The sequence below is a fragment of the Chinchilla lanigera genome, unplaced genomic scaffold, assembly GCF_000276665.1.
Source record: "Chinchilla lanigera isolate Chin_1 unplaced genomic scaffold, ChiLan1.0 scaffold00094, whole genome shotgun sequence".
Taxonomy (NCBI): Eukaryota; Metazoa; Chordata; class Mammalia; order Rodentia; family Chinchillidae; genus Chinchilla; species Chinchilla lanigera.
This window is the reverse complement of record NW_004955495.1, coordinates 141,519-153,865: the sequence shown is the minus strand read 5'-3', so window position 1 is coordinate 153,865 and position 12,347 is coordinate 141,519. Positions and strand designations below refer to the sequence as shown.

General features: G+C 37.9%; 1 protein-coding gene across 1 annotated transcript; it reads left to right on the top strand.

The window, feature by feature from the left end:
* Positions 1–11,095: 11,095 nt before the first annotated feature.
* On the top strand, positions 11,096–12,046 carry LOC102019408 (olfactory receptor 7G2-like). The gene has a single exon (XM_005406113.1). The coding sequence runs from the start codon at positions 11,108–11,110 to the stop codon at positions 12,044–12,046; it is 939 nt and encodes a 312-aa protein (XP_005406170.1). The 5' UTR covers positions 11,096–11,107.
* The last annotated feature ends 301 nt before the right edge of the window (positions 12,047–12,347 follow it).

The following is a 12,347-nucleotide window of genomic DNA, read 5'->3' as shown; positions in this document are numbered from 1 at the left end:
TAGAATTTAGTGAATTCTAAAAGGCATTTCTCATGTGAAATAATTGAAGGGAAAAGAATGATTATGGAAATAGAACTTTTACAAATGGAAGGGGACCAAGATTTGGAAAGATTAAGGAGGGTGAGGAGGTGTGGAGGATGAAAAAAAAAGAATTAAGATGTATCATTTACATGTACCAACTCTACAATAAATGTAAAGACTGTGTGCTGTGAGCAGGTACTACAAAATCACCATGAATACTATAGGATCACTCGAGAAGCACAGGTGAGTCAGGGAGCAAATTTTGAAACATCTCCTCTCTTACACATTTCACTTCAGATTTTGGGACAAGATACTGCTCACCCTCAATGACTGTTCTTTTTGTTACCACATCCCATATTTAATACAGCCCTAATATGTGCCAATAACAGTCATGCACACTTTACATAGATGATATGTTCTCTTAGTAACAAATTGTGAAACAGAGGATATGATCCCCATATTACAGATGTAGTGACTGAGGTTTCAAAAAGAGTTAGGATATGTACAGGCTCGCATGTATTTTAAGTGTGTGAGCTTGGCTCCAAATGCATCTACCCAGCTCTTAGGCTCATAGTATTTCCACTGGGCTGTGCTCTTCGTTACAGTCTCTCTTCCTGGAATTCCTTGCCCAATTAATTTTCTCCAGCAAATCCACTTTCTACAGAATTCCTCATGTCAAAGATAGTTTCATATTTTGTGTTCTGATGTCAGATTTGTAGTTTATGCTAAACTGTGACATTGAAAATATCATACCTCATAGTATCATAATTTGACTAAAGGAATCAGAACTTTTTTCTACCCCAAAAGGATCTAGCAAATATTCTTTAATGGAGTTGCTAACTAAACTGATGAATTGCTTCCAGAAATTCTCCTGTGTGGATGGTTAAAAGAGCTCTTGGAAAAAGCTATCAGCAACCAAAAACTTCAAGCATTCCCTTAACTTCTCAGTGAGTCTGCACTCTTAAGTGGCACCACTCTCAGAACCCATCTGGCCCCCTAAAGTCTGAGTTCTCTCAACCTGGAGAGATATAGAATCTCTGAGTTTTCAAAACCCAAAAAGGAAAGTAACTCAAACTTCTGCCTATGGATAGTGGTGGACAGAATCCTTTTATTCCTTGAAGAACTTGTGTGGACTTTGAAATGACAGTCCAGTTTCTCAAAGGAGCACTGCTAAGTATCATGCCATTTAAGAAAGCTTTGATAGTATCCTAGCTCTACTAAGTTGAGTGAGATAGGTAAGCATGAGCATTGGGCTGAGACTCAGGTATTGATTTAGCCAGATGAAATGGGCTAATTTTCTAGCATCGCTGAGATCACAGAGTTGTCCCAACAGTCACATAATCTGTTCCTCTTCCCCTGACACACACTCTCTCTCTTTCTCTCTCTCTCTTTTACAAATACACACACACACACACACACACACACACACATGCATTTTTGTTGCTTCTCATTCTCTTTCTGTCTCTCATCTTCATTTCTCATTCTTGCTCTCTGTCCTGTCACTTACTCTGCTTTGTTTCTTCTTGTGGACATCATTCAGGCACTCATTAAACTTCCTGAGTTTCCTCTCTTGTGATAGAAAACAAAGCCGTTGACTCTGCTTCCAGCAAAGACCTCTTTGGGCCAGAAGGATGCCTCCTGGATGCACCCATAGGTATCCTCCCAGCCCAAAGAAGAGACACTCAGGTGGGAGATGAATTTGTGGGAACACAGGGGATGGTTACAATTTATGAGCCAATAAATAGCTAATTCCCAAAGCTCCTTGTTAAACAAATTGTCCAATTTCACCTCAGTTCCCTGAATAATTCAGTTTTCCATGGGGCTGGAACATGTTTGTAAGATCACCAATAACTACTTTGAGAAACTTTATTTCAATGAAATGAAAAACAGTTGAAATGGACAGATTTCTACATACTATAAAAATTCTAAATAACTTGATAACAGGCAACAAAATCGAAACTGTAATTAAAAATCTACCAGCAAGAAAAGTCCAGTTCCTGATGCATACACAGCTGAGATGTACAAGAAAGTTAGAGAAGATCTAATACCTCTTTAATGAAATAGAAAGGAAGAAATACTCCCAAACTAATTTCTGGAATCAAGTATTATCCTGATACCAAACCTAGAGAAGGATCTAACAAAAAAGCCAATCTCCACTTCAAAGGCCCACGAACTACTAACATTGGGGTTCATGTTTGGGCCCTCCCTGCATGTGCACTGTGCTGCCTGAAGTACTAGAGCAAGCAGTCCATGAGCTGCTGGCACCGTGGTTCGGTTCTGGGCTTTACTTGCACCCTGACCTCCTGGAGGTCACAGACACAGGAGGTCTGTGGTTACTACCAGTGCAGCCCACGTTTGGCTCCTGTGCACACCCCAAGCTGCCTGGAGATGAAGAATCACGTGGTCCACAACCCACTGACATCATGGTTCACAACTGAATGCCGAGAGAACCAGGTATTTCCCATCTACTTCCTGGGGGAAGAGCAGGCAGCCAATGACCCTGCTGCCATTGCAATCTGAGTCTCCACCCTCCATGCACCTGGTGAAGACAGGCGATCCTCACTCAGAAGGCCCACGAACTGCTAACATTGCGGTTTGCATTTGGGCCCTTTCTGTGCATACCCTGCACTGCCTGAGGTGTTACAGCAGGTAGTCCATGAGCTGCTGGCACTGTGGTTCACGTCCAGGCTTTACGTGTGCCCTGACCTCCTGGAGGTCACAGACACAGGAGGTCCATGATCACTGCCAGTACAGATTGCTTCTGGCTCTTGTGCATGCCTTGAACTGCCTGAACACGTGGAATCAGGTGGTCCACAAACTGGTGACCCTGCAGCTCATGTCTGGGTTCTGCCTGTGCTCTGAACTGCCTGGGGACATAGGACCACTGGTCCATGATTGTGGCACCAGTGCAATCTGTTTCTGGGTCATAGGCCTGCATTGAGCTGTGAGGGGACACTGGATCAGACAGTCTTACCTCGCAGTTCACATCCAAGACCTGGGAGAGCTAAGTACAATTCATCATCTGCCGGAAGACACCAGATTAAGCAGTACATCTCAGCAGACACTGAGGGGAAAGTCTGACCACCAGGAAAACTAGGGACACTAGCAACCTTTGTTGAGCTGCAAAGGAAGAAGGAGACCGAGCATTCTGCATCCAGTATCAAACATGACAAGACAAAGGACTAAAACACAATCTCAGAACTCCACCTCACTCAGAGCAAGTCCAGGAGAAATCATCACAGGAGAACTTAGTAAACACACACCTGAAATTGCTGAAACAATTGCAGTGGAAGTGAAGAAACAACTGCATCAGGCCATAGAAGATATCAGATCAGAAATAATCTCTCAGGCAGAAAATGAAATGACAATAATAATGAAAGAATTGCTCAGCACATCTGAAGAAGAAATATATAAGAAAATAGAATAACATAGACAATGGATAGAAGTGTTAAATGAGCAATATAGGAATGAACTAGAATGCATGAAACAGAGTCAAAGAGACACCCCAGAAATCAAATCTTCCATTGAAAGCTGCCAAAACCACTTGAATGAAGCCAAAGATAGAGTCTCAGATTTTGAAGATAGCATGGCAGCTATGGATAATGAAAGAAAGGATCTCTTAAAATCAACAATGAACCAGGAAAAATCAAATCAACAGCAGCAAGATGAGGCAAAGAGAAATAATGTAAGACTAATAGGAGTCAGTGAAACAGCAGGAGGCAGCACAAACGACATAAAAAGAATATTTGCAGAAATAATAGCAGAAAATTTCCCAAGCATAGAAACAGAATCTGATATACAGGTAAATGAGGCATATAGAACTCCAACTAGTCATAATCAAAGAAAACTACACCCAGAGATATAATAAATCAAGATCCCAGATCTCCAGCAAAACACAGATTATTAAAAGCTGCTAGAGAAAGGAAACAGATCACCTATAAAGGAAAACCCATCAGAATCACAGCAGACTTCTCAGCACAAACCATTCAATCGAGAACAGCTTAGAGTGAAGTATTACAGGTCCTGAGACAAAACAGCTTCCAATCGAGACTGATGTACCCTGCCAAACTATCCCTCAAATTCAACAGAGAAATAAAATATTTCCATGATAAAGAACAATTGAAGAACTTCATGAATGCCAAACCATCCTTACAAAGAGTACTAAAAGATATTCTAGGCACAGAAAAAAATGACCGCAATTTCAAGAACAACAATAGAAAGGAAACATCAAGGAGAGCAAGCAATTCAACAGGTAGAAAAAGTAGGAAACCAACAGCAAGTATATAACATGACAATGATAAGTCAACACATATCAATTATAGCCATAAATGTAAGTGGCCTCAATTCACCAGTCAAAAGAAACAGACTGGCAGAGTGGATTAAGAAAAATGCAATGATATGCCAACCCTTAATTTTATTTAGTCCTTAGGTTGGACATTTGCTAAATTAGACCATATACTAGCACACAGAACATGCTTAAATAAATGCAAAGATATTGATATTATTCCATGCATATTATCTGACCATAGTGCAAAAAAATTGGAAATTAAAGGCAAAAGAAAGCACAAAAACTCCATAAACACATGGAAATTCAACAACACCATCCTGAACAACCAATAGGTCACAGATAAAATTACAGAAGAAATTAAACAATATCTACAATTAAATATAAAATGCAGATACAACATACTGCAACTTATGCAGTGCAATGAAAACAGTCCTAAGAGGGAATTTTGTAGTAATGAATTCTCACATCAAGAAAACAGAATGAACACAACTAAACAACCTAATATTGCAATGTGAGCTTCTAAAAAAAGAAGAAAAAGTCAAGCACAAAGCCCACACAAGAGAAAAGTTATAAAGAACAGAGCAGAAATGAATGTAATTGAGATGAAGAAAACAATACAAAGAATTAATGAATAGAACAGCTGATCTTTTGAAGGAATAAATAAAATTAATAATAAATCTCTAGCCAACTTTATCATAAAAGCAAGACTAAATTCATGCAATGCAGATTGAGAAGGGTGAAATCACTAAACATCCAGTGGAAATTTAGATCATCAGCACTTACTTCAAAAACCTTTACTCACATAGGATGTAAAACACAGAAGTGGACAGATTCCTAGATATATATGAATTACCAAAGCTGAATCAAGAAGGCATAAAAATTCTGAATAGCCCAATATCAGTTAATGAGATGGAAAACATAAATAAAATATTACCAACAAAGAAAAGCTCAGGTCCTGGTGGATTCACTGCTGAATTCCAAAAGAAATTTGGAGAAGATTTAGTGCCAATATTCTTCAAACTCTAATGAAATTAAAAGGGTAGTATTGCTATTGTAGGTACAATACTCCCTAACTCATTGCTGGAGGCCAATATTATGCCAATGCCAAAACCAGAGGAAGACCCAACTAAAAAAGAGAACTATAGGCCAATCTCCCTAATGAACATAGATGCAAAAGTCCTTAATAAGATACTAGCAAACAGAATGCCACAAATTATCCAGAAGACTATACACCATGACCAAGTGGGATTCATCCTGATGGTTCAACATATGCAAATCAATAAATGTAATATACCACATCAACAGAGGCAAAATAAAAATCACATGATCATCTGGATAAATGCAAAAAAACTTTTGATAAAGTCCAACACACATTCATGATAAAAAGCCCTACAGAAAATCAGAACAGATGGCCTTTAATTTAATCAGATAAAAGCCATCTATGACAAACCAACAACAAACATTTTGTCCATTACTAAACTTTGTCCATTACTAAATGGACAAAGACTAAAAGTTTTCACTCTAAAGTCAGGACCAAGACAAGGGCGTCCATTATCACCCCTCCTATTCAGTACAGTTCTGGAAACATTATCCAGAGCCATTAGACAAGGAAGATAAAAATGAAAGGAATAAGAATAGGAAAGGAGGAAGTTAAATTATCATTATTTGCAGATGACATGATACTTTACATAGAAGACTCCAAAAACTCCACCAAAAAACTCCCAGATTTAATAACCAAATTCAGTAGTATAGCTGGATACAAATTCAACACTGAAAAATCAATAGCATTCCATATACAAACAACAAATTTCTGAGAGAGAAATTAGGCAAACCACACCCTTCACAATAGCATCCCAAAATGAAATACTTAGGAGTCAGTCTGTCAAAAGAACTAAAAGATCTACACATTGAAAATTATAGTACTCTGAAAAGAGAGATTGAAGAGGATTTCAGAAAATGGAAAGTTATCCCTTGTATGAACATAGTGAAAATGGCCATATTCCCTGAATAGTTATACAGATTTAATGCAGTCTCAATCAAAATGCCATTAGCATACCTCACAGAATGAGAGAAAACATTCCTAAAATTCATTCAAAAACAGAAGAGACCTACAATAGCAAAGGCAATCCTGGGCAACAAGGGCAAGGCAGTAAACAATAAACAATACAACCCCCAACTTGAAATTATACGACAAAGCTACTGTGGTAAAATAAGCATGGTACTGGCAAAAAACTTACCTGAAGATCAGTGGAACAGGTTAGAAGATTCATACCCAACTACAAACACACTCAACCACTTTCTCTTATTTTTGTTTTTTTTTTTTTTTTTTTTTTTCCGTTCTTGGATTCGACTTCTTGCCTTGCACTTGCCAGACAGGTGCTGTGCTGCTGAGCTAAATCCCCAGCCCCCTCAACCACCTTATCTTTGACAAAGGGCCCAAGCATATTCACTGGAAGAAAGATAGTCTCTTTAATAAATGGTGCTGGAAAACCTGGCTCTCTACATGGTGAAGACTAAAACTAGACCTATGTCTATCACCATGCACTAAAGTCCAAATGTGTCAATCATCTGCATTTAAAAACAGAAATACTCAATCTATTCGAAGAGAAAGTAGGTACAAATCTTGAAGACATAAGGGTAGGCAGAGAGTTCATGAATAAAACCCAAACTGAATGGGAAATATTTTAAAAAATCAACAACTGGGATCTCATCCTCCTAACAGGATTTTACACGTCAAAAGAAATTACTAAAAGAGTGAAACGTCAACCCACACTATGTGAAAAAATTTTAGCCAATTTTACTTCAGAAAAAAGACATATCTAGCACATATAAAGAACTGAAAAAAATCAGATGGTCCATATTCAAAGACCCAATCAAAAACTGGGCATCTGAGATAAATACGTATTTCTCAGATGAAGAAATATAAATCACAAATAAACATATGAAAATATTCCACATCATTGGTAATTTGAGAAATGAAAATTAAAATGTCATTGATAGGGGCTGGGGATTTAGCTCAGTGGCACAGTTCCTGCCTGGCAAGCACGAGGTCATGAGTTCGATTCCCAGTACCAGAAGAAAAAAAAAAAAAAAAAAAAAAAAAATGTCATTGATATTCCATGTCTCTCCAAAAAGAATAGCTATCATCAAGAAATCAACCAATAACAAATGGTAGGGGTGAGAGCTGTGGGGAAAAAGGAACTCTTACCCACTGCTGGTGGGAGTGCAGAGTGGTACAACCACTGTGGAAATCAGTATGTGGTTTCCTCTAAAAGGTAGTATGTGGTTTCCTCAAAAATTTGACCCAGCTATTCCCCTTCTGGGTGTCTTCCTAGAAGAATTAAAAACATCATACCACAGTAATATATGTGTACCCATGTTTCTAGTGGTACAATTTGAAATAGCTAAATCAACCCAAATTCCCATCAGTTGATGAATGGACAAAAAAGAAATACAAATGGCAAATAAATATATGAAAAAAATGTTCCACATCACTGGTCATGTGAGAGATTAAAACAACCCTGAAAGTTCATCTCACTCCTAAAAGAATAGCTATTATTAACAAATCAACCAATAAAAATACTTGTTTTCCCTTTGGAGAAAAAGGCCTTTCCACTCTTGGTGGGAGTGTAGACTGGTACAACCACTGTGCCAATCTGTGTGGAGAGTCCTCAAAAAGCTAGGATTATAGTTCTCACTTGACCAGCTATTCCTTTTCTGGGTATCTTCCTGAAAGAATTAAAAGCATCATACCACAGTGATATATATACATCCATGTTTATAGCAGCTCAGTTTGTACCAGCTAAATCTTGGCAACAACCCAAATGAACATCAACTGAGGAATGGATAAAAAAATATGTGGCTTTTTTGTATAATGCAGTACTACTGGGGCTGGGGACTTAGCTCAGTGGCACAGCGCCTGCCTGGCAAGTGTGACGGTGTGAGTTCGATTCCCGGTACCGGAAAAAAAACAAAACAAACAAACAAACAAATAATGGAGTACTACTGAACCATAAAGAAGAATAAACTGGAGACATTTCTTGGTAAATGAATGCACCTTGATACCATACTCAAATGAAATTAATCAGATACACATGTATAAATATCTCATTTTTCTGTGGTGTGAAAAATGAAAAATGTAAATAAGGCACAAGGTGTATAATAGTTACTGTGAAATAGGAAGAACTTATTCAACTAGGGAGGGGTCAAGGGGAAAAGAAGGTAAGGAAAAGAAAAATATGATAAAAAAGGATGAAATGGAAATAAAGCTTTGCAAATAAAGAGGAGAAGAGGGGTTGAAAAGAGGGAATGGGGTCAGAAAAAAGAAGAATCAAGATATATTATACATAGGTACAAATTCTCTATGATGATTATGATCATTATGTACATCTAAATTGCATGAATTAAACCCGTTTTTTTAAAAAATTGAATGACATTAAAATCATGAAGAAAGACATTATAATGCCATCTGGACCTTAATTTTAAATATTTTAAATATCTGTCTTGGAAATTGTAAATTCCCACCCAATGAATTGTCCTGGTATACAAAATGTTGATAAACTTGAAAATATTGAGGTCTTTGAGTATAAAAGATTTGATAGGGCAAGAGAGACTCCATTTTCTTTTTGTAACTCATTTTAAAAGGTCAATAAACTTTAGATGAACTCACTCCTCACTCCCCCACTTTTAGATAACCATAAAACAATAAGGAGAGGAACAAGTCTTTTATCTAACGGAGCCCATAGAGAAAACAAACTGTGAGTAAGCTAAGATTAACTGCATCCTGCCTAACAACACTTGAGAAGTGTAAATCTTGTGACCTTTTATTAGAAACCCTTGAAATGTGGTTATTATGGAAACCAAAAGGGTATTTGAGATGGAAACAAAGTCCCGATTGGGGTCAACATTTTCTCTGGCACTTTGTTGGAGACTGTTGGTCACTGGTTTCAGTAAAGCTCTGTTTCCTCCTACATTCAGTCTCTCATGAGTGTTATCTTGCTGAATTTTTCCATAATAGATTAATTTCAAGTGAGCACTAATCTGAAGCATCACTTAAACCCATAAAATGATGGTTACAATCTGACCAAAGGTACTCAGCATATGGACACATCATACTCTGATTTTTGGTGATTTTGTCAAAAGTACTTTAAAGAAAAATAAAGATATTTAATTGCAACTTACAGTCTTAGTATGTGAAGAAAAACTTTGGAATAATTCTGACAATAGAGAAAAAATGTTCATGAAATTCTAGATAGGGAGTCATTCTTTGCATATTTTGGCAATCAGTATTGAATGCACAAATAGATTGGAATCTTCTTTGCAAATTATAAAAGCCAAAAATTAAGGTTCAGTAAACATAAATGATACAGAAGACACCACTGAATATTTGTACTTTTAATATCTTAGTTGATATCTATAGTTATGTTATTGATACTCACATATGTAATATTCATTTTCAGAACTAAGGATCAGCCTTCCAGACATCAGCAATTCTATAGACACTCCTTATCTGTAACTTAAAGGGATTTGTTAAAACTGGTGGGTATATGGATGCAAAGTCATGAAACAGATGAGTAGAAATAAGAGAGGAAGTGAATGCTGTGCATCTGGATTCAGGGGTGAGAAAACTGTCATCCTGAAACCATCGCTTGTGTAGCATTAGTCTTTAAGGACAGGTACTCCTGGGAGGAGAGTAATACTAAAATAGCAGTTCTAATGAGGTGCACTGGATATTGATCACTAGGAATATAGGGGCTAGAGGTGCCACCAAGTGACCTCACTTAACAACTCTCCTTCAGTCTAGAAATAACACCTGAACTTCCTCTCATAGATAATCATTCTTTTATCTATATTTTAAAAACATTCATTTTGCTTGTTTGTTTGTTTATTTATTTATAATGAAGTCACTGAGAGCATTTGGTATAGTTGCATATCTTATTCCTTTTCACTTCACCTTTCCACTCTTCTCCTTCTCCTCTTCCTCCACCCCAGGTTCCCTTACTGACTGCAAAAGATCTAATTTCCCTGTGTTCTATTAGCCTTCTTTTATTTTTGGCTTTACCTTATTTAGAATTTGGCTTTCTTGTATAAGGGAAATTGTGCAATTAGATGATCTTTCTGACCAATCCCATTGACATGGGATTGGTCAATCCCATTGACAGACCTCTTGGTCTGCCTATCCTTCCTGAGGAGAGATCTTCCAACTTCAATATCCAAGTAAGATGCTGAACATCAGTACTCTTGAAGCCATCCAGGTAACACAATGTCCCTTCGGTAATGCATTGCAGATGAGGGCCTGTGTCTTGTAGAATTTTATCCTGGGAAGCAGTAGGAAAGCTAAGAACCAAGGAGGGAGATTGATAATGAGACACAACCACCTGTGATTCTCCTGTCCTTTGTCCTCTTGACACATTGTAATATAAGTTTGCATTAATACTAACCTGTATTTCATTCTATTAGTCTCATGCTCTGTAAAAGGACAAGGCTTATTTCTGTCAGAGCAGGATACATCCCTTTTCAAACATGATGGTTATTATTAAAACATTCTGACATTTACCTATATTCTTGTGGTTGTGTTAGGGATTCTGATAAGTTTATTAGTTAAAACTGAGTGATAATTAAGTACCATAGATACAGAGGCTTAACAGTAGAAATATATTATATTATTCTAAAAGCTACAAGTCCAGAGATCCAAATATAAACAGGCAAGATTTTCTAACACATTCCTGAGTGCTACTGCTGCTTGTGGTCCATTCATTTCATTCTTTTTATCCACTTCCTCTGAAATTCATCAGTAACATGGAAGCTACAAACCAAACAATCATTTCAGAATTCCTTCTTCTGGGACTGACAGACGACCCACAGCTTCAGTCTCTCATCTTCAACCTGTTTCTGGCCATGTACTTGGTCACCATCTTAGGAAACCTGCTCATCATCCTGGCCGTCAGTTCTGATTTCCGCCTCCATACACCCATGTACTTCTTCTTCTCCAACCTGTCCTTCACTGACATCTGTTTAAGCACCACCATAATCCCAAAGATGCTGGTGAATATTCAAGCTCAGGATCAGAGCATCACTTACACTGAATGCCTCAGTCAGGTCTATTTTGTCTTGCTTTGTACTGTCTTGGAAAATTTTCTTCTTGCAGTAATGGCTTATGACCGCTTTGTGGCCATTTGTCATCCACTGAGGTACAGGGTCATCATGAGCCCTTGCCTCTGTGTCCTGCTGGTTCTGGGCTCTGTGTTCATTAGTATTGTGGATGCCCTGGTCCATACTCTGATGTTGCTATGTCTGTCTTTCTGTGAAGACCTAGAAATTCCCCATTTCTTCTGTGAACTTGCTCCACTCATCAAGCTCGCCTGTTCTGATACCCTGATCAATAATATCCTGGTATATTTTGTGGTTACTGTATTTGCTGGTGTTCCTGTCTTTGGGATTATTTTCTCCTACATTCGTATTGTGTCCTCTATTTTGAGGATGCCATCATCAGAAGGAAGGCACAAAGCCTTTTCCACCTGTGGGTCACACCTGTCTGTTGTGTCCTTGTTCTATGGGACAGGATTTGGGGTGTACATCAGTGCTGCCGTTACTGACTCAACCAGAAAGACTGCAGTGGCTTCAGTGATGTATTCTGTTGTTACTCAGATGCTGAATCCCTTTATCTACAGCCTGAGGAACAGGGACATGAAGGAAGCCTTGAGAAAACTCCTTGGCAGGACAGCTTCTTTTCTATGATGTGTCAATTGCATTGAAATTTGATTTCTTCGGTAAGTCACAATGACAAGATTCCTGGTGATTCGGAAATGCATGACTTTTTGTCACTACATTGATTTAAAATGCTGAGATGACATAATGACCACGTGCATTTAAACTTGCCTTGAATCTTGACTATGCTGTATGTTATGTTTGATACATAATTTCAAGTCTCTGAAGAGAAGTTCCATGAAAACACAATTCTCTAGGTTCAATTTCCATGGAAGAAAAGCCTAAAGCATTGTACCTAGTTTTAGCAAAATAAGTTTTTGCCATGCGCTTT